Here is a 23,591-nt window from a genome sequence, read left to right as displayed (position 1 = left end):
ACATATGGCTGGGTACCAGTCTTCATAATGAGCCGCGGATTGTGAATTTGTTGTTCAAAGCCCTTGGTTGATTTGGGCTTTGTTTTTAATATGACTCTATATTAGTGTATCCTTTAAGAGTTTACAAGTAGTAGCAGAATTAGCGCTCTCGCAGTAATCTGCACCCATTGCAGTACTGGATTTTCATTCTCCCTTACTTTACCATGGGTTTAGCTAACCCATATTAGTGCAGCCTCTCTTACGTGCCTTTCACCTTAGGGGATCACATGCCTTATGGCGGTACCAGCCCATTAGTTACGAATTTGAATTTCAGCAGGCCAATCGACATCCATGTCTTGCTAGTTTGTTTACACACTAAATTTCTTCCCGAAATTGGGTGCACGTTTTTGCATACATGCCGGCCTCTGTGTGCATCTCTAGGTGTGTTTCCCTTACCAGACTAGTGGCTCCCCCCTTTGAGCCATTGCACACATGTGAAATGCAACTTCTCACTTGGAAAGTTGCTTTCCTCATTGCTATTACATCACTGAGGAGAGTGGATGAGCTTCAACCATTTTTTCAAGTCTACCAAAACAAAGTGGTCCTTCGCACCAATCCTAAATCCCTACCCAAAGTGGTATCTGCCTTTCTGTAGTAGGGGTATCTCTGTTAGTCATAATCTAGTGAATAGTCCCGCTCATGAGCGTGGACCCGGAGCAATCAAAAATAATCTCTTAAGCAATTTAAAAATGCAGTCCTGCACAGACACTTAAGAGAGAATTTAAAGACATATAACACAGCCTATATCCACAGGCTACACTGTCCAGTACTTCAACTAGACATTCCACCAAAACCACACACAGAACAGCCTGCCGAGTTTTCTTCATAGAGAAAAACTTCCCCTTTAAACAGCAAAGCCTCTGGAATGATAGAGAGGAAGGGAAGGACAGACAAGCCCAATAGGCTGCCATTATGTGGCTCAAAAAGGGATACCGTGCCTTTAAGGAAACTTTTCAGAACTTTCTCAGTATCCCAGAATGCCCAGCAGGTCCCATTTACTTTCAGTTCTTTTTAAAGGCGTATAACGCCAGACCTGTAGCATTCCGAACATAAACATCTGTCTCCAACGGGGAGGAGGGCGGGCGCTTAAGACTAACAGAGATACCCCTACTACAGAACTGGAGTTACAGGACAGAAACTACTCCTTCTGTAGTAGGGGATCTCTGTGTATAGTCATAATCTAGTGAATAGAATGGCAAGCTCATCCCCACACCAAAGCGGCGGGGGATAGAAAATGAGTACCACACCACTACTGTGCGAACAGATTTCGCAGCGAAGCCTGCCCAACCTGAGCGTCTGCCCTGGAATCCGAGTCCAGACAGTAATGCTTAGCAACGGTATGGACCGGCTTCCAAGTGGCCGCCCTGCAGATTTCTACAATGGGAACATTACGTAACAAAGCAGTCATGGCAGCTTTGCCCCTGGTGGAATGAGCCTTAGGTTTACCCCCTAAGGTCTTATTAGCCTTTTGATAACACAACTGTATACCGGACACAATCCACCTCGAAATAGACTGTTTCGAAGTAGCCAGACATGTCCTGACCGATCCATAGTTGATAAACAATTGGTCTGACCTACGAATATCCTTGGTTTTATCCAGATAAAATTTCAACACCCTCCTGACATCCAGGGAATGTAGAGACCTTTCCGCTGTAGTGGAAGGGTTCTGAAAAAACGTAGGTAAAGTTATGGTCTGGTTAACATGGAAATCAGAAATAACCTTAGGAAGAAATTTAGGGTGAGTACGCATAACAACCTTAGCAGCATGAAATACGGTATAAAGTTCTTGGCAACACACCTGAATTTCACTCATCCTGCGGGCCGATGTAATGGCCACGAGGAACGCCGCCTTCCAGGACAGGTGCTGCAACGAAGCCTTATGAATAGGTTCAAAATGTTCTTTCATCAATCTGGACAGCACCACATTCAATTCCCATGAAGGCGAAGGATGCCGGACAGGAGGAAACACTTTCTTAAAGCCTTCCAAAAAATCCTTGCTCACATGGCTCTGGAAGGAGGATGTCTGTGAAGGGCATTTCCTGTAGGCAGTCAGCGCAGCGAGTTGAACCTTAATAGAATGAAAATTAAGGCCAGACTGCGCCAAATGTAAAAGGTACGGAAGGATGACATCTTCCTTACATGTCGGCACTTTGTTTTTGATGGCAGAAGTATGCAAAGCCTGTAAATCTACAGCTCTATATGCCAAGAACACATGCTCACTGGGTGAGTAACCTTATCCTTGGGGATCACATCAACTCACACACCTGAAAACTTATTAGTGACATTTGAATAGTTAGGGTTGATAGGTGTACAAGAATAAAAAATGTGATGTGAAGATGGCCATGGTCTCGGAAGGAGAAATAATTGTGTGGCCATTCAGTCTGTGGTGGACAGAGGCGGCTATTAAAATGTGTATCAATGTGCCTGGATTAGGGAAGGACACTTTATAGTTCTGAAGTTCGTGGTTGAAGAAAAATACAATGCTGTTGCAGATCACTGGTGCGTAGTGGAAGAGGTAGCTACCTAAGCCTGTTTGTAGATATCCGCTGTTTGTGAGGTCAACGCTTGTCAGAAGGAGCATCAGGATACATTTAGTTGCATTTTGCAAGGTAAATTGGGTAGGGCTCTTGCGATGGCCCAACATAAAATCCCTGGGAGAGTGAATTTGGTACAGTGCATTCTGGCAATATCTGATTGTATGTGGCTGCAGAGTAACAGTGGTGTGGTAGTGCTTAAGATTAAATTAAAAATTAGCCTCTCTAAACTTGAGGATGGATAATGGAGAAATCTGAAGGTTTTTAGAGGGACTGACTCGATCTTTGGATTTTTTTCTCCATTTTATGAAGACTAATATGGCAACTTAGGACAGTTATCTTACTCTAGATGTTGAGGGTTGGATACTATGGTACAGCATGATACAATGGCAATGACAAACTGTTTAGTTGTTGGTGTACCGTAATCCGAAAATGACAGTCACTGGTATGTAAATGGAGCAGTTCTGTGGTGAGGCCTTTAGTACCCACATGTTACCCATAAGGAAAATGCATGGATCCGTGACTTAACCTATTCATGCTCTACTATGGTATTTCAGCCCCACTTCAGTTTGTCTGGAACTATTTAGCCGCAGTGTACATTGTTTTAGTATTTAGCACAAATGCCATCTGACTGCTGACATGCATTGTTTATAGTAATAAAGCCCCTGCTTGCATAGCTGTCATTAATATAAGCTACTTAGGCAAGAATCTCCAGGCAGTCATACCCATTCTAGTAGACCATGCAGGTTTGGTTACATTCTAGAAATTGGTCTATCTTAACATAACGAATGTGGCAGACTCCTGGGCTACACTGATGTATTTTATGACCACTGCTCCTGGGGATATTACACCAATGACAGGTGTTCGTGTGAAGTGGTGATTAGTACTCTGAAATCTCTGTCTACCACCATCTTCCTAGTTAATTCTTGCGTTAGTTTCATACTTGGAGAATGAAGTAGGCTAAAGAGAAAAGTAGAGTAAAACAAAACAATAGCTGTGATTTAAAACTTATTCTAGTTCACGTTTGCCTCACACACTAGATCCTGTTCGATTAGGCCTGCTGATTTTTAAAGTTAAGTCCTCACAACTGAGAGTCAATGGGGACAAGCTAAAGTCAGTGCCATGCTGTGAGCAAGGGGTAAATGTGAAGCAGGCTTTTCTCCAGTATTGGGATGTCTGAGATTCACATGCTTGAATATTCCCCGTTGTCGAAGTGGGAGCCCAACTTTAAATAAAATAGCAATAAAACCAATCATATATGTATATAAAAACATAATTACATACATTCTAAAACCATAAAAACTCATAAGTACCAAGGTTAGCATTAACACATAGGAATACATTAAAAGAAAAAAGCACTTTCATAGCATATCCATGTCATTATGCTTCTCCAAACTACAGCTAATCAGGCGCATGCACCCCTCTAGAACCTTCTCCTCAGAGGCTCAGGCCCTCAGATTTTATACGGCACGTCGTGTTAAGTGAGTCTTTCTGAGCTCTGCTCAGTTTTTTCAATTTTTGTGGAGTTCTACAATGTTTAGGCTGTCTTCAAGTAAGAAGTCTGTTTCGACTATGGGCTTCTTGTGGGAAATTGCGGCTCTTCTCAGAGGACCCTCACAAGAAGTGTATTTACTGCCTCTATCCAGAGCATGAGGTAGGCAAATGTAAAATTTGCAAGACTTTCTCAACCAAGACCCTTAAGGACAGGGAAGGGCGTCTCCTCCTGTGGTTGCAGAGGTTGAAGAATAAGGATTCACCTCTGTTCGAGGCATGTGGGCTGCTGAATTCATATCTGTGCATAGATCGCCGCCTAGTGTTGGGTCCGGATGATTGCACATTGTTGTCCTGGAAGAGTCTTCGAAGTATCACGAGATAGGTGGCTCTCCCCTGGACTACAGTGCGCATGGGCATCCTCTCCATCCTTCGATTGTTTTTTCCGCCAATGGGTTTGGATGTATTTTCTTAACTCTGAGTTCGGAATCGATAAAAAACTTTCTAAAAGGCCAAAAGGCCTTCGGGGTCGTCGGTATTGTTATTCGATCGATGCCGACAACTTTATTCCTGTTTTCTACTCAGGACGTCGAATCGGGCCGCGTGGCCTTTTCGACACCAAGGGACCAATCGCCGATGGATTCAAAAGATGCCCCAACTGTAACTCGAAATATCCACACATAAACACCCTGTGTGTAATAAGTGTTTATCTCCAAAACACAATGACGCCGACTGCTTAGCTTGTGCACAATTTCGATTAAAGAAGACACTTCGGATTAGAAGAGCAGCGAGGCAGACGATGCAGAAGCCAGCGCCTGACCCAGAAAATATCTTTGAAGCCGACGAAGAGGTCGTCGAAACTGAAGACTCAGATTAGCAGTCGGAGCAGGGGTCAGAACATGACTCCAACTACTACGTCAACGACGAAGAAGACATCGTTGAGGTAGGGAACTACGATCCAGGCATCTGAGCCGTCGAGGACAACTCCGGCGAGGACACTGGGCCAACCGGGAGTACGGAGCCCAGTACATTTACTGATACGCTTCCAGAGGCTCAGGTCGAGGCATCGCCGGAAGGCCTTAGCCAAGATCGTGACATCGATTCTATAGCCCCGCAATTCAGCCCGGCTAAGAATATAACACAAGAGCCACCATTGCAACATTACCATAGCTTGGTAAAATCGAAACCGAAAGTGATGGAACAAAAACAGAAACCAAAACTGATGGACTTTACAGTCTTCGGACCGAGAGGTATGGATACATCGGAGCCGACCAAAAAGAAAAAGGGCGTCGACCCGGTGGGTCGCATATAAGGGTTGTCCACGCCTAAGCTAAAGGCCGTCTAACCGACGAGATCGATGTCGACACCAAGCGACACAAACAAGGGACTCGAACCGAAGACGGTTGTCGAACCGAAATAAAGTCGACAAACCAAGGCCGGTGCACACAAAGACACTCGAGCCGAAGGCAAGGATCGAACCGAAGGGGACTGTCGAGCTGAGGCAGCAAAGCATCGCTCTGAAGCAGCAAGCTCCGAAGACGACACAAGGCCAAAAAGTGGTTATCGAACCGACAAACTGTCGGATTGATAACCATTATGGCTCCGAAGATCATACAGACTAAAAAGACTGTTGAAACACAGAAGTCCCTCGGACCGATAAAATTCGGACTTCCAACACAACGTAAAGCCAAAAGCGGTCGATCCAACAACCTGAATCGAACCGACGCAAACAAAAAAGGCGATCTCGGGGAAAAGAGCTAAAACACCTGAAGAGCAAGAGCCCTCAACAGATGAACAGTCAAAACTGTATGTTGACCCAGATACTGGCAGACTTACCCTATATAAGAGGAAATCAGACCAGACACTTACGCTGAGACCTAGAAGATACCACTCAAAAAGAAAAGACACTTCTACATCTCCAATTCTCTTTGAGCATATCAGACCACATGTGCAAGAGACTTATACATATCCTCCTACACGCACAGATGAGGATGTGGACTATGGGGATAATGAACAGTACAATTATCCGGTGGACAATGACAACCAGAATCAACCATGGTCTGACCCTGTAGATCCTGGAGACTCTCAGCCTATTCCAGACAGTACTGCATACCCTGTTAAGACTTCGCCTACAGAGGACACAGCTGCTTTCAATGCATTGATAGAAAGAGCCGCATACAATCACCACGTGGAGATGCATGCAGACCCCATTGAGGAAGACTTCCTCTTTGACACTTTCAACACTTCTGAAAAATCAGTCAAAACCTTGCCAATGTTAAAAGGGGTGCTTAAACACGCAGGGGACATATTTAAGGAAACAACCAGGGCATGGGTCATTAACGTTAGTCTGAAAGAAATTCCCTTTGGGTAAAATAGCAACAGTACATAAGTACTCACAAGCATACAGACAACAATTTACAGGGAAGCAATGTAGATAAATAGGATTCAACCACTATATGTGAAAACACTCTCAAAACATTTCAAATTATAAAAACAATTTATTAAAGATACATTACATTAGATAAAAAAACAGAAATTTGGGAAACATATAAGGACGGTGTAATAATCAATAAAAACAACAACATTCAATTAAAAAGGAGTATGCAGGAAAAAGGGATAGAAACCATTCATAAGAAAACAAATTTGGTTTCCTCCTTAGTGTATATTCCTAGATTTACTCCTTGGGCGTCGACGCGTTTCGGCGGTGTAAACATATTAATCCGCCTTCATCAGGACAGTAGGACAATACAGTTTCCCAAATAGATTCTCAGATGTATGATAGGTCTGACCAATATTGCAAGGGGTATTCCGCCTCCTATACGTCAGAACAAGGAATTCGTCCAGCGAATTATTTTAAATATGAGTTCGGATACGTATTCAGGTACTATTTAGTTTTTAGTGATGAGAGGCGTAAATACGTCTTTAAAGGTCGTATACTTCTCCAGTTAAATGACTAGACAGATTGATTAAAAATGCTAGTACATGAGCACGCAGTAGTGAAGATTTACACTTTAAACTTCGGTCCTGCTCAGGCGCAATTAAAATACAGCATGGGTTCCGGGATTTGTCCAAAGATACCCGCTGTGCAAGGAAAGTCCTCTCTATAATCCCTTAGTCTTTCGATCGTCGGACGTCCTGCGTGCTCCTCTCCGTGTCCCCGGCTAGGTGGCTCTCCCCTGGACTACAGTGCGCATGGGCATCCTCTCCATCCTTCGATTGTTTTTTCCGCCAATGGGTTTGGATGTATTTTCTTAACTCTGAGTTCGGAATCGATAAAAAACTTTCTAAAAGGCCAAAAGGCCTTCGGGGTCGTCGGTATTGTTATTCGATCGATGCCGACAACTTTATTCCTGTAATCTACTCAGGACGTCGAATCGGGCCGCGTGGCCTTTTCGACACTAGCCGGGGACACGGAGAGGAGCACGCAGGACGTCCGACGATCGAAAGACTAAGGGATTATAGAGAGGACTTTCCTTGCACAGCGGGTATCTTTGGACAAATCCCGGAACCCATGCTGTATTTTAATTGCGCCTGAGCAGGACCGAAGTTTAAAGTGTAAATCTTCACTACTGCGTGCTCATGTACTAGCATTTTTAATCAATCTGTCTAGTCATTTAACTGGAGAAGTATACGACCTTTAAAGACGTATTTACGCCTCTCATCACTAAAAACTAAATAGTACCTGAATACGTATCCGAACTCATATTTAAAATAATTCGCTGGACGAATTCCTTGTTCTGACGTATAGGAGGCGGAATACCCCTTGCAATATTGGTCAGACCTATCATACATCTGAGAATCTATTTGGGAAACTGTATTGTCCTACTGTCCTGATGAAGGCGGATTAATGTTTACACCGCCGAAACGCGTCGACGCCCAAGGAGTAAATCTAGGAATATACACTAAGGAGGAAACCAAATTTGTTTTCTTATGAATGGTTTCTATCCTTTTTTCCTGCATACTCCTTTTTAATTGAATGTTGTTGTTTTTATTGATTATTACACCGTCCTTATATGTTTCCCAAATTTCTGTTTTTTTATCTAATGTAATGTATCTTTAATAAATTGTTTTTATAATTTGAAATGTTTTGAGAGTGTTTTCACATATAGTGGTTGAATCCTATTTATCTACATTGCTTCCCTGTAAATTGTTGTCTGTATGCTTGTGAGTACTTATGTACTGTTGCTATTTTACCCAAAGGGAATTTCTTTCAGACTAACGTCAATTGTGGAACCCTATCCCTTTGGTTTTGGGGTCCCTCTCTCTTTTATTAGACATGGGTCATTAACCCCAGAATAGAGAAAATATAGACCAGCACCAGTGGACCCTACATACATTAAGGGACAGCTGCCTTTAGACTCTTTGGTAGTATCCAATGCACGTAAACGTGCTAATTCTCAGACTACTTGCGAGGCTCCACCTCCAGACAAGGAGTCTAAGATTCTGGAGGCTTCAGGCAAAAGGGTAGCTGCTCAAGCAGCTAACGTATGGAGGATTTCAAACACACAAGCCCTGTTAGCCAGATATGACAGTGCACACTATGACACACTAGAGCAAATTCTCCAGCATCTACCTGACCTTTATAAGGAACAGGCAGAGTTCCTAATAAAAGATGGAAAGCTAATATCTAACGCCTCCATCAAATGTGCGTTGGATGCGGCAGACACAGCAGCCAGGGCTATCAATACCAGTGTCATGCTCAGAAGACATGCGTGGCTCCGCATCTCTGGGTTTAAGAATGAGGTTCAGAGCACTTTACTCAATCAACCTATAAACCCTGATTATTTATTTGGTCCTGATGTGGACACAATATTAGACAAGATGAAAAAGGATACCGAGACAGCCAAGTCTATGGGAGCCTTGCAGTCACAACAATACTTTCGTCGCTCCGGCAACAGAGCAGCTGCAAGGGGAGGCTCAACACAGCAAGCCTCATACAACAAAGGGAACACGCAAAACATCTACAACAAAAACAGTAGGGGTGGATACCGTGGCAATAACAACAAAGGTAGAGAACGAGGGAATAACACCACCAGATCCTCTACCAATACCAAACAGTGACTTGTCACTACCCCCAGACCATGTAACACCGGTCGGGGGAAGATTACAGCAGTTCCTGCCAGTCTGGGAAAACAACTACAGACAGGTGGGTGAGGCAAATTATCCAGCATGGCTATTGCCTAGAATTAACCTCAACACCACCCAAGATACCTCCAAGACACCGTCCTATGTCCGCAGAACACCTACACTTATTGCAGCAAGAAGTCATCAGCATGCTACAAAAAGGGGCCATAGAACTAGTACCCTTAGAACACCAGGGTACAGGGGTGTACTCACTGTACTTCCTAATCCCCAAGAAGGACGGGTCTCTCAGACCAATTTTGGACCTCGGGCCCCTAAACAAATACATCTTATCAGAGCATTTCCACATGTTCACTCTACACCACTGTTGCGTCAAGGAGACTTCCTCGCAACACTAGACCTCAAAGACTCATATTTCCATATACCAATACACCCGGCACACAGGAAATATCTCAGGTTTACAATACAAAATCAGCACTACCAATTCAAAGTACTTCCTTTTGGGGTGACAACAGCCCTGATGGTGTTCACCAAGTGCCTAGCGACAGTAGCTGCACATCTCAGAAGACAGCATATTCATGTCTATCCTCATCTGGACGACTGGCTAATACAAGCACGGTCAGCCCAGCAATGTGCCAGCCACATGTCACGCACTATTCACCTCCTGCACAGTTTAGGTTTCTCGCTGAACTACCAAAAGTCCCATCTTCAGCCTGCCCACCTACAACAGTACCTGGGAGCGACGAGAGACACTCTGGCAGCAAAAGCACAGCCAAATTCTGCCAGAATAAACAGCATTCAGACGCTGATCCAAAGGTTCAGGCCCCAACACTCGCTCCCAGCCCGAGTGTTTATGCAACTAATAGGCATGATGGCCTCATGCATTTTCATAGTCCCTCACGCAAGACTACACATGCGTCCGCTGCAGGAGTGCCTAGCACGTCAGTGGAACCAGGCTCAAGGACAATTGAACGACCTAGTGTTGGTGACCAGTCGTGCATACAACTCTCTGCATTGGTGGAATCCACAAAACATTTGCAAGGGACGACTATTCCAAGAGCCTGTACCACAAATAGTGTTCACGACGGACGCATCCCTCATAGGGTGGGGAGCCCATGTCCTCCACCACACAGCGCAGGGCTTACGGACCACGCAGCAAAAGAAAATGCACATCAACCTACTAGAGCTGATGGCAATTTTCATGGCCATAAAAGCGTTCAAAGTACATCTGTGCAACAAGACCCGTGTTGATCCGGACGGACAACATGACTGCAATGTACTACCTACAGAAACCGGGAGGAACACACTCTCGACAGCTGTCACATCTAGCTCGGAGCATGTGAAAGTGGGCCATTCAAAGAAACATTTTTCTCATGGCGGAACACCTCCCAGGCAAGGACAATCAAATGCTGGATCTGCTCAGCAGACACAGCCAACAGCTGCACGAGTGGGAGATTCATCCCACAGTGCTACAACCATACTTCCAACAGTGGGGACAACCAGAGATAGACCTGTTCGCCACAAAAGAAAACGCAAAATGCCAGTACTTCGCCGCAAGGTTCCCACACCCGCAGTCTCAGGGCAATGCGATATGGATGAACTGGTCAGGCAAATTTGCCTACGCTTTTCCACCAGCACCGTTGATACCGCTAGTGGCACGCAAACTGCGCCAGCATTGGATGACGCTAATCCTGGTTGCTCCAACATGGGCGAGGCAACCGTGGTACACCACGTTCCTAGAACTTTCCGTGGTGCCTCATCAAAGACTACGACTAACACCCAGGCTCTTAACGCAGAGCCATGGAGACATTCAGCACCCAGATCCGCAGCAGCTGAACCTTGCAATCTGGCTCCTGAAGTCCTAGAGTTTGGCTACCTAAACTTACCTCCTGACTGCATGAACATTATCAAGGAGGCAAGGAAACCTACAACAAGAGCATGCTATGCGGCAAAGTGGAAACGTTTTGTCATTTATCGTAACAATAACCTAAGCCCACTAGACTCATCAACTCAAAATATCATATGCTATCTTTTGCACCTACACCGCTGCAATCTACCCTATAAATCCATAAGGATACACTTAGCTGCCATAGCAGCTTACCTTCAAAACAGGCAGCACCTTTCGCTATGCCTGCAATTAAAGCATTCATGGAGGGGCTCAAACGAGTGATCCTTCCCCCCCAAGAAACCCACCTCCACCTGTCTGGAACCTAAACGTTGTTTTAACCAGACTAATGGGACCACCTTTTGAACCTTTACACTCGTGTGAAATACAATTTTTAACATGGAAGGTGGCTTTTCTCATAGCGATTACTTTGCTTAGAGTTAGCCAGCTGCAAGCTCTAACTATTCAAGAGCCATTCATCCAAATTCACGCAAATATGGTTGTGCTTAGGACAAACCCTAAATTCATGCCAAAAGTGGTATCCCACTTCCACATCAAACAATAGAACTGCCAGTGTTCTTCCCAAATCCACAGTCAGTACCTGAAAGGGCTCTACACACACTAGATGTTAAGAGGGTTCTCCTATATTACATAGACAGGACAAAAGATTTCAGGAAGACAAAACAGTTGTTTGTTGCCTTTTCACCACAGCACAAAGGCAACCCCATTTCCGAAAATGGTTTAGCTAGATGGATAGTTAAGTGCATCCAAATATGTTACATTAAAGCTAAACACACTTTAACAGTTCCCCCAAGAGCGCATTCCACGCGCAAAATGGGGACATCCGTGGCTTTCCTAGGAAACATTCGTCTAGAGGAGATATGTAGAGCAGCCACATGGACTACCACACATACATTTACCAAACACTACTGCGTAGATGTACACTCCAAGCAGCTGTAGGACAGGCTGTTCTCAAAACTCTTGTTCAGACTGCTGCAGCTGGCACAAGCAACCACCGCTATGGGAGAGACTGCTATATATTCTATGCACAGATATGAATTAAGCAGGCCACATGCCTCGAACGGAATATGCTACTTACCAGTATGCATCTGTTCTTGGCATGTAGGGCTGCTGACATTCATATCTTCCTGCTACGCCTACGCTCTCGAGATCTGACTCTCAGGCGTCCACGGCTTCTTCTACGCATGTTTCCACTAACAGTGCTAAATCGTTGCCGGTCTGTCCGACGACGAGATATGCCGTCTCTAGCTCTGACGATGACCGTGACGACGACTTGTGCCAGCGGGTCATCGACGACTGCTGCGTCGATGTCCTCAGTGTCGACGATGGGGTGTGTGAGCTTTAAATCTATTCCGATCTCGTCAACGTCAAAAAAGGGAGTCTCGTCTACGTCAAAATCTTCGTCGATGGCTTCTGTGAAGAGAGCCTCTTCGTCGGCGGTGGCTCCGTCGACGACTGTGGCGGCTGTGTCGTCGGCTGCTTAGTCGGCGGTGGTTGTCCCGTCGACTGAGTTACTGTCGTCGACATCTACTTTCGCATCCTTGCCTCTGGTGCCAATTGCATCATCCGGTTCTGGGACTCCTGCTGTTGACCCTCTGCTCCAACGCCGGCATGTCTTTGGATCAACTTCCGATTCCACTTCACTCTCAGCCTCCAGCTTCTCTTTTTGCCACAGGATCGGAGCCTGACTGGTTCAGATGAGGAGGAAGATGATAGATTTCGGGCAGCTCGAAGCCCTTCGGAGCTGGTCATAAAATGTCAGGACTATGAGCACGATCAGGAAGATCATTACTTCAATGAGGAGGAACCTTCTACTCTGGTTCCCACAGGACAAATACCACTCTCGCTCATTTCTAATCTCCAATACATGTTTGAGGACTTATAATAGACGATTTCCACCTTCTCACCCTGGATCTCATCAACCTACGGTGCCTGTAACTACAGCGACTCCTACCTCTACTGTACTGCCAGGGCCAACCCGGCCATCGGCAACATCTGCAACATCTATTCAAATTCAGGCAACTGTTTATGAGGATGATAACGCTCGCCCAGATTGGAAAGACGGCGAAGTTGATGATGATGCTGGGACCATGGCGGATTGGGACGATTATCAGATCCAGACACCGTCGCCGCACCCTTCTGGTCCAGGGGATTCCCCTCTGTTGATATAGCTGCTTTTCACCAAGTTATGGAACGAGCGGCGCTGCGCTTCAAACTCCCTATTGTTCTGAAGGATGAGGACTGTTTTCTTTATGATTTCAAGAGTCAACCTCTTAAACAGGTCCGTGCAGTGCCCATAATTGACTTTATCTGGAATGAGGGTGTCAAACTGATGCAGGCGCCAAATTCTATTCCGGCACTTGTTCCTCGTTTCTAGAAGAAATATAGGGCGCACCAGGGTTCTCCAGCTTACCTGGTAGCGCAGCCTAAACCCGATTCAGTGATCACCCAGGCTGCACAGCGCCGTTCCAGGAATCCGTCTTCTCCAATTACCCCACCTCCTGCCCGCGAAGGACGTAGTCTTGATGCCATTGGGCAAAAAATTTGCCACTGTGGCTTCTACCACCGTGAGGGCTGTGAATTCTCTGGCCATTCTGGGTCGCTACGACCGCCAGATGTGGTTGGATATGTCTTTTTTTTTTTATCAACCTCATTCCTGAGCCCTCCAAAGCAGGGGCTCTCAAGATTCTTCAGGAGGGAGGGAGAGTGTCATCAGAGATTATCGACTGCTCTGTGGACATTGCGTACACTGGTTTTCGTCAGCCTGCGTGGGCAGCTGTTTTACGTTGTCAGGGCTGGCTTCGTTCCACCTGTTTTCGCCAGGAGGTTCAGGCGAAAATCCTTGACATGCCCTATGACGGCGAATCGCTCTTTAGCCAGCATGTGGACGACGCACTTCAAACCATCAAAAAGGACACCGAGATGGCTTGTGCCTTAGGTACTTTGCAGTTTCGCAAACAGCCTTTTCGTGGTGGACGCGGCACCTCCTTCTTTTCGCGGCGGATCCAACCAGCACCGCTCCTACAGTCAAGGAAGTCAGATATTCCTCCCAGTCACAGCAGTCCTATCGACAACAGTCTACCAAGTCGTAGAGAGGAAAGTCTTCCTACAGAGGCTCCGCTTCTAAGAAGCAATGACTTGCCTTCCCCGATCAAAGTTGGAGGTCAAATCTCCCTTTTCTTTTCCAATTGGTCTTCAATCACTTCGGACCGTTGGGTGCTGGACATTGTGTCAAAAGGCCATGCTTTGGAGTTTGTCAAGTTCCCTCCAAACACACCTCCAACTGGTCCACCTCCGACTCACCTCAGGGAACTCTTTCAACAAATTCGACTTATGATTCAGAAAGATGCCATCGAAGTGGTTCCCAAGTCTCAGAAGGGGATGGGGTTCTATTCCTGTTTTTCTAGTCCTCAAGAAGTCCGGCAAATGACGTCCGATCCTCAACTTAAGGGCCCTAAACAAGTACCTGAAGTGCCAATCCTTCTGCATGCTCACGGAAATTCTCTGCCTTCTCTCGAAGTGCGACTTCCTGACCACCATCCATCTCCAGGATGCCTATTCCACGTGCCGATACTTCCAAGACACTGGGAGTACTTGCGCTTCCGGGTAGGGCGCAGAGATTTTCAGTTCAAGGTTCTGCCTTTCGGCCTTCGCTTTGCCCCTTGAGTCTTCACGAAAGTCCTGGCCCCGGTGGTTGCACATCTACGTTTGAAGGGCGTTCAAATCTTTCCCTACCTGGACCTTCAACAGGCGTCTCTGGATACTTCGATTCTTTCAGACTATTCCACTCCCTCGGTCTGTCCAACACTGAGAAGTCTCAGTTCGATCCAGCTCCCTGCAGGACCTTTCTAGGCGCCACTCTCGATACTTCGCTGGCAAAGGCATTCGTGTCTCACGAATGTCAGCTGCAGATTCTACACCCAGTGGCTCTCCTCTGTTCAAAAGGTTCTGTGTCAGTTTGTGTATTGAAATCTTTTCTGTGGATAGCGTCCTCCTGCATCTCCCTGATCCCAAATTGCAAGCTCAAGAGTAGCCCAATTCAGGAGGAACTGGACAAACAGTGGCGTCTGGTCACCGGCTCTTTCAACGATTTGGTCCTGGTGACTGCTCGGATGAGGTCCGCTCTCCACTGGTGGGCTCAACCGTCCCACATCGCTGCCTGTACTTCTTTCCTAACCATTGTTCCAGAGCTAGTCCTTACCACGGAAGCCTCCCTGGAAGGTTGGAGCGCACATCTTCAGGAGCTATCCATAAAGGGCAAGTGGACCCGGTCTCAACGTTCCTGGCACATCAACAGACTGGAACTGATGGCCATTTTCCTTGCGCTCAAGTCTTTCCGTCTCCTGCTTCAGGGAGAATCCGTGTTCATTCAAACCGACAATACCAACAGTATGCACTATGTAAACAAACAGGGCAGCACCAAGTCACCATTCCCCTCTCAGCTGGCACAGAGCATCTGAGACTGGGCACTCCATCACCAAATTACCCTGACAGCGGTTCACCTACCAGGCATCTCCAACGTCCTAGCGGATTCCCTCAGCAGGTCCGCGTCCTCGACCCATGAGTGGGAGTTGCATCAGCCGCATCTGGACTTCATCTTTCAGCTGTGGGGTCGCCCGAACATGGATCTTTTTCCGAGCCCTGTGAACCGGAAATGCCCGACTTATGCAAGCTGGCTTCCCCATTGAGGGTCCTGCAGGAATGCCCTTTAGATGGACTGGTGCAATCGATTTGCCTACTCTTTTCCACCGATCCCGCTGGTTCCTCGAGTGTTGTGGAAAATGCAGACACAGCCGTGCCACATTCTCCTGATCGCTCCCAGATGGCCTGGTCAAGCGTGGTTCTTGGAACCGGTGCTTCCCTCACAGTGCGAACCCATCCTCCTTCGTCCTAGAGTGGATCTCCTCACAATGGACAAGGGTCAGATCTGCCATCTGGACCCTCTCCCTCTCAAATTATCGGCCTGGAACCTGAGCACCTTGAATTTGCCCACTTGAACATTTCGACAGCATGTAGAGACGTTCTTGTCAATGCAAGAGCTCAGTCCACAGTAAAGACTTGCAAGCTAAAGTGGAAAAGGTTCTGTCACTGGTGTGCATCTGCCAACATCCATCCCGTGCACTCTTCTCCTACTCAGCTTCTGCTGTTCTTTCTGCAGTTGGCTCAATCAGGACTTTCCCACACAACTTTGAAGGTCTTCCTAGCGGCAATATCTTGTTTTCGGCAGGATGGGTCTTCCTCTCTCTACTCTTCCAGATTAATTCGGCAGGGTCTGTTCAGGATGTTTCCGCCCATTCGGCGGCTTCTTCCTATCTGGCGTCCCAATGTTGTTTTGGCGCAATTGATGGAGGTGCCTTTTGATCCCATCCACAAAGCGGATTTGAAATTTTTGACCTGGAACGTTGCCCTTCTCGCCTTGACCTCTCGTCGCGTGAGTGATATCCACGCCTTTACCGTTCAGCCTCCTTTCCTTCAATTCAAATCGGACTGTGTTGTGCTTCGCACCAACCCGGCGTTCATGCCTAAGGTGCCAACTGTTTTTCACCTCAATGAACCAGTGTTCTTAAAGTCTTTCTTCGCTAATCCCCAATCTCCGGCAGAGCAACGTTTGCATTCATTAGACGTTGAGATGCCTTCAATTCTACATAAACAGGGCAGCGCCCTTTCGTAGGTCTGATCAACTGTTCGTTGCTTATGGGCGCATGCACAAAGGGCATGCTATTACCAAGCCAACTGTTGCACGTTGGATTTCCTCAGCAATCTCATTCTGTCATCAAAAGGCCGGCAAGCCTCTTCAATCTACATTGAGAGCTCGTTCCACCAGGGCGATGTCATCCTCTACGGCCCTGTTTGCTTGTGTGCCAGTTCACCAAATATGTCTAGCAGCCACGTGGTCCAGCAGGCATACTTTCACAAAGCACTACTGTCTTGGGACGATCAACGAAGCTGATACGGCAGTGGGCCAAGCGGTGCTTCGCAATCTTTTTAAATAAGGTGAGCCTCTTTCTTTCACTTTGCCTGTATGGTTTTTACTATATGTCTGGCAGCATTGTATCATTTTCATTGCATGTTAATGCTAATGCACTGCTATTTTGTCTTGCGGCTAGCTATTACTGCTCACTATTCTATTCAAGCATGTGATCTATGAAAGACACCCCAATACTGGAGAAGAACAATTGTTACCTGTAAACGGTGGTTCTCCAGTTTTGGTGTCTTTCATAGATTCACATGCGACCCACCCACCTCCCCCTCAGAGGCTCGCTTCTCCTCCTAAACTCTTTTGTCACTCTTGTGCTACGAAAAACTGAGGGCCTGAGCCTCTGAGGAGAAGGTTCTAGAGGGGTGCTTGCTCCTGATTGGCTGTTGTTTGGACTAGCATAATGACATGGATATGCTATGAAAGTGCTTTTTTCTTTTAATGTGTTAATGGTAACCTTGGTACTTAGGAGTATTTATGGTTTTAGAATGTGTTATTATGTTTTTATATACATATGATTGGTTTTATTGCTATTTTATTTACCGTGGGGCTACCTCTTCGACGAAGGGGAATATTCGAGCATGCAAATCTATGAAAGACACCAATACTGGAGAACCACTGTTTACAGGTAAGTAACAATTGTACTTCTTGTGGGTTCGTTTGAGAGATAAAGGAAATAGAATGGAAGGTACTACTGGAAACATTTGTTTGGAACACCGCTTACTTTTTACTGGGAATGTTAATCCTCAGAATATATTTGCTAAAGTCTGTTCAATCTTGCACTCACTCATATTTCTTTGCAGCCAAGGCTACCCCACTCGGTAACCTGTGCCCTTTGTGGTGAAGTGGACCGGAACGAAAATACTGAGGGCTTTGAAAAGAAACTGATGGAATGCTGTATCTGTAACGAAATCGTTCATCCAAGCTGCCTGATGGTGAGTCTTACTAATCGCATGCTGGGTGTTTACGTGAAGGTCTTCGTTTCAACCACGGAATTGGTTACATTAGAAGTGGCGCAGTGTGTCTAGCGGTTTTGTGTGGTGATCAAAACAGTGGTTGGTTTAGGAGTCATTTGTTGATTTTGACTAGTATGTCTACTGCCAGAGGGGTTCACATAAGTTAGTTTGGATTGACTTGGTATGTCTTTATTCCTTATGCCTGTATAAAACTTAAAAGACTGCTTTTCATCACATTTTCTCTATCTTCTATACTCACAGATGGATGGAGAAGGGATACTGAACGAAGAGTTGCCCAATTGCTGGGAGTGTCCTAAGTGCAATGAGGAGAAGAAATCTGAGAATGTCATGGTAAAAGTTACACCTCCATTCCACAGTTTGATGAATCTCTAATACTCCTCTATTTAACTTGAATTTATCTCCAATTTTCCTGCCTATTGCTCCACGTCTTGCATCTTTCATCGGTCTTTACCTTGTACCCCTTTCCTAAATCTCTTTAGATAAATATCTCCCTGCAACTCAGTACCTTACTTGCCTGCTCCACTATTGATAATCATTTCTACCCCTTTACATCTCCAAGCTTCTAAGAATGGCAAGAGCATTGTAAACTGTATTGGTTTCGCCTAAAAACGTATGACTCCCCGATGTCACCCCCCACCCCCTCTGTCTGCCTTTTGAGTTCCACTGGACTCTGCACACTATACCTCACTTTGGTATAGTATATACAGAGCCAGCTTCCTACAACCATCTCCTGAACAATCGTGCTCTGTATAAAGATCTGCTATGCATTGGCTAAAAAGCAGCCCCCTGAGGGGTTACGTGCTCATTCCTCAGAAGTTAAAGCTGTAACCACTGTTAGCATGTGGAGTTCCAGTCCTGAACATCTGCCAGGCGGCATCGTGGGCTTCTTTGCACACGTTTACCAAACACTTCTGCTTGGACAATCCGGTCTGCATTTTGCCTGTACTTTCGTGCAGGAATCCTAGTGTGAATTTGTTCTGTAGTCGCACCTCCTGGAAGGTATTGCTTGGGTATCTATTCTAAGGTTAGGAATCTGCAGCTAAAACTCAAGTTACTTGCCTTTGGTAACGCCTTATCTGGGAGAGACTGTTTAGCCGCAGATTCCTTACAGACTCACCCGTCCTCCCCTCTCTGCAAATGGATTTCTATGTACAGGGCTTTCACCTTTCAGTGCCCTAGTTTTCCACAGTACTGTTCAGTGTACTCATTGGCTCTGTGCTTCTGGCTTGGAAAGTCATGAAAAGTAACTGACAGAAGGCCTTGAGTGGTACCTATGTAGCCACCATGAACGTCCTTTCAGATGCCAGTGATGCCACATGGAGCTGAACTATACCACCTACTAGCACACAAGGGCACTGCTGCTGAAAAATTGCCAGATCCAGTCTGATGCCTGGGGATAATTCTAAGGTAAAGAATCTGCGGCTAGTTAGTCTCTACCAGATAAGGCGTTACCAGATGTAAGTAACTTGTTGGTCTGTGGCTACATCCCAATTGTTCAGTGAATTTTTGTGTTCACCAGAGAAAAGCCTGCCTATTTGCTGTTATGGCGTTGACGGTACAGGGGAGAAGTTGGAGCCAATTTCTTGTGGATACTTACATCTCTAGTTTTGCAGCGCAAATCTTTCTGGATTCACTATTCTGTGCATTATTCCACAGTCTAGTGGTTGGGCCCGGAATCGTAGTATTTTTTTTCACTTTTTTTTTTCTTTGTAGCCCATGTGGGCGTCGACGTCCCACCATTTCTTCCTCCGGAAGATCCCACCTTTGGGCGCCATCTTCAGAATCTTTATTCCGCCGTTGGGTCTGGATAGTCACTGAGAGATTCCAGAGTTTTTGGGAAAAAAGGAGAAAATAAAGCAGAAGACCACCGAGAAAGTTGGAGAAGACATCTCGCAATCAAGATCACAGCCGGGACGACGAAGGAGAGGAAATTTGAAAACTTTGACGTCCGACGGAAAATGCTCACACAGGGCCCCCTGAGCGCAGGAATGGACAAAACACCGTTCAAATTCTGCCGTAATTGCCACCACAAGTACGCTCAGAAGGATCAGTATCCGGTTTGCAACCTCTGCCTGCCTATCGACCACGAAAGCAAGGATTGCAACGCCTGCTCTGCATTCACCCCGAAGACACTTAGTTAAGTGAGACAGGAGAGCCAACTACAACATGCAAGGCCAAGGTCCGCTTCCATCGCTCTGGGACTTGGGCCTCTCCAGTGGAGAAGAGGACAACATCGCTGAGGGACCTGAGGACTAAACGGTCGTAGAGACCGATTTTGAAGTCGACAAGGGAGGTAAGAGACATCGACCCCATAAACCCTGACAGACTCTCGAAAAAGAGTCCAACTCCTCGAAAGGAGCACTGGCGCTGAAACAATAGACGGTCACAGCTTCATCCAAGGACAAACAGCCCAGTGGATCCTTCGAAAAGGACTCCCAGTCGGCGAAAACCCAAGAAAGGCCCAGGTCGCCTAAGCACGTCCCCGAAAGGGCGCACTCTGCGCCGAAGGAAAAAGAGCCAAAGACAGCTTTGACGGCACGGAAGAGAACAGCTGAAACACTCGCCGAGATGGAGAGGAAAAAGAGGAGGCTCGAGGCTGAAATGGAAAGTATCCTCCAGAGAAAGGAGTTCGACGAATGGATGAGAAATTCACTATCCCTTCAAAGCCCACGACGATCGTTCAATCAATCAGACATTTATATTGCGCACTACTCACCTGGAGGGTCTCAAGGTGCTTGGGGGGGGGGGAGGAGAGGGGTCCGCTACTGCTCGAACAGCCAGGTCTTGAGCTGCTTCCTGAAGGCAAGGTGGTCTTGGGTCAGGCGGAGGTGGGTCGGGAGGGAGTTCCAGGTCTTGGCGGCCAGGTGGGAGAAGGACCTTCCTCCTGTTGTGGCTCTTCGGATGCAGGGGACGGCGGCGAGGGCGTGGCTGGTCGATCGGAGCTGGCGTGTGGGAGCGTAGAAGTTGAGGCGGCTGTTGAGGTAACTCGGGCCTTGGTCGTGAAGGGCTTTGTGTGCGTGGGTGAGGAGGCGGAAGGCGATTCTCTTGTTGACCGGGAGCCAGTGCAGGTCTCTCAGGTGTCCGTAGATGTGGCTGTGTCGGGGGAGGTCGAGGATGAGTCTCGCTGAGGCGTTCTGGATTCTCTGGAGTCTCTTCTGGAGCTTGGCGGTTGTTCCGGCGTAGAGGGCGTTGCCGTAGTCCAACCGGCTGGTGACGAGGGCCTGGGTGACCGTCTTCTTGGTCTCGGTGGGGATCCACCGGAAGATCTTACGTAGCATGCGCAGGATGTTGAAACAGGACGAGGAGACGGCGTTGACTTGTCTGGTCATGGAGCGGGAGGAGTCCAGGATGAAGCCCAGGTTGCGTGCGTGGTCTGTCGGTTTGGGTGCGGTGCCCAGGGCGGGGGGCCACCAGGAGTCGTCCCAGGCGGAAGGTGAGGAGCCCAGGATGAGGACTTCCGTCTTGTCTGAGTTGAAGTAGAGGTCGAAGAGGAGTTCGACGCCGAAGACCTGCCAAAAACTCCTGAACCCGCTGAGCACCAGGAGGAAGAGGGCTTATATTATTATGAGGGAGAAGGCGAGGAAGACCAACACGTTTGGGGTTGGCATCCTCGGTGGCGCAGAACCTGGATTGGCAGGACCATGACACCAAAAGCCCGGAAGAGGCAGTGGAGACATACCCTTCGAGGCCTTCGTCGCCAGACAACATTGGGATCTTTAATATGGTCATTAAGAATGCGGCTGCAGCATATGGGGTGAAACTAGAGGAAGAGAAACCGAAAGCCTGCTACCTCTTAGAGACCCTTCTCGCACTCAAACAAGGAGCCAATTCCTGCCCATGCTCCCGAGTGTCCTGGACCAGGGCAGGGAAGCATTTAGGGAGACATCAACCTGCAGATCTGTCACACCTAGGACAGAAAAAAAAGTATAAACATTCCTCTAAGGACCCACCATGCATCCAGGATCCGTCACGGCTGACTCCATCATTGCAGCAACAGCCAACATTCTTACAAACTCAGGGCCACCTCCAGACAAGGAGAGTAAGAGGATAGACATCACTGGAAGGAAATTAGAGAGGAATGCAGCAATTCACTGGTGCATTGCTAACTCTAATGCTCTACTCAACAGGCATACGTACCAGCAATCGAAGGAGGTTGGACAGCTACTCAAACACCTCCCTGAACAATACCAGCAGAGAGCAGCACACCTGGTGGAGGAAGGCAAGAACATGGCTAGCTCCTGCCTCAAATCAGCCCTGGATGCAGCAGACCCATCCAGCAGGCTCATGATGATTGGGGTAGTAGAAAGAAGGCATGCCTGGCTGAGGATTTCAGGTTTCAAACCGGAAGTCCAGAATAACATTCTGAACACACCCTTCAATGGAGAAACCCTGTTCGTAGCGCCAGTAGTTGAGAAACTAACGCAGCTGAAGGAGAATGAAACTGTAAGGTCCATGGGGGCATTGCAGTTCAGAGGGAGGGAGAAGGGGCACGCCAGCACGAAGACTAAACGGCAGAGGGGGAAACCAGCCGGGAACGTCACATCAGACATTCCAGCAGACCTACCAGGGCAACAACCAAACGCAGCAGGGTCAGCAACAGCAAACCTAGCAATGCCAACCTAGGGGCCAGTCCTTTCGTAGGAGGGCAAACGGCCGAGGACAAACAAGAGGGGGCCCAGCAACCCACCTCAAAGTGACTCCGCTGCACCAAACGTGCCTTATCACTCAACACCTCCATGGGAGGGGGTATGTCAAAAGACCCCAAAACAATTGCACACACTCAAACCAAGGTTCTGCAAACATGTAACACCAGTAGGAAGCATACTAAAACACTTCTTCCAGGAGTGGAAGAAAATATCAACCGACATCAATATCAGGGCACTCTGAACTCCCACCCACCCCTCCCTTTGTTTAAAATGCCCTGTAGCACTGAGAGGACCGCTGTGATGTCAAGTTTTTCTATCATAGAGGGATTGGACATGCTGGCTATTTTAAAAGCACTGAAGTCAGGATCTCCAGTGGATCTCTGCCCCGCAAGGGTCTTGAGTGGCGTGCAGAGGTTGTAGCTCCGATGGTGACTGACTTAGTCAATGAGTCCTTACAATCAGGCTTGGTCCCCCGACAGTGGAAGGAAGCTAAACTTCTCCCGCTGATCAAGAAACCTTCGGCGGACCCGCTGCTTCCCTCAAATTATCGCCCTATCTCCTTACTCCCTGCCTTAGCCAATGTCTGTGAGAAGGCTGCTTTTCGGCAGCTGGAGAGGTTTGTGGAATCATCTGAGGCTCTCCATTCTGCCCAGTCTGGTTTCCGCTCCTCTTTTAGCACAGAGACCGCACTCGTGGAGGTCACCGAAGCCATTAGGGAATGTCTGGACGGAGGCGGCAGAGCGGCTCTAATTTTATTGGACCTCTCTGCTGCGTTCGACACGGTTCCCCATGTCCAGCTTCTCACTAGGCTAGAGGAGATTGGCATAACGTGCGTGGCTCTCAGATGGTTAAGATCATTCCTCACAGACAGATGCCAACAAGTTTGGCTTCCCCCCCCTACCACTCCTCAAACAGCAGGGTTGAGACAGGCGTGCCTCA

The 23,591-nt window shown here is 47.2% G+C and overlaps 1 protein-coding gene across 3 annotated transcripts in view; it reads left to right on the top strand.

Annotated features, from left to right (window-relative positions):
- KDM2A (lysine demethylase 2A) overlaps window positions 1–23,591 on the top strand; it is a 939,997-nt gene that overhangs the window by 720,678 nt on the left and 195,728 nt on the right. For all 3 annotated transcript variants that reach the window (XM_086953271.1, XM_086953272.1, XM_086953273.1), the window contains 2 exons: window positions 17,833–17,964; window positions 18,247–18,336. In XM_086953271.1, the coding sequence (XP_086809397.1) occupies window positions 17,833–17,964; window positions 18,247–18,336 (222 nt within the window). The remainder of the gene's footprint in view (window positions 1–17,832; window positions 17,965–18,246; window positions 18,337–23,591) is intronic.

Source organism: Lissotriton vulgaris, chromosome 1_2 (assembly GCF_964263255.1).
Source record: "Lissotriton vulgaris chromosome 1_2, aLisVul1.2, whole genome shotgun sequence".
Taxonomy (NCBI): domain Eukaryota; kingdom Metazoa; phylum Chordata; class Amphibia; order Caudata; family Salamandridae; genus Lissotriton; species Lissotriton vulgaris.
The sequence above is the reverse complement of the archived record's forward strand: the minus strand, read 5'-3'. Positions and strand labels throughout refer to the sequence as shown.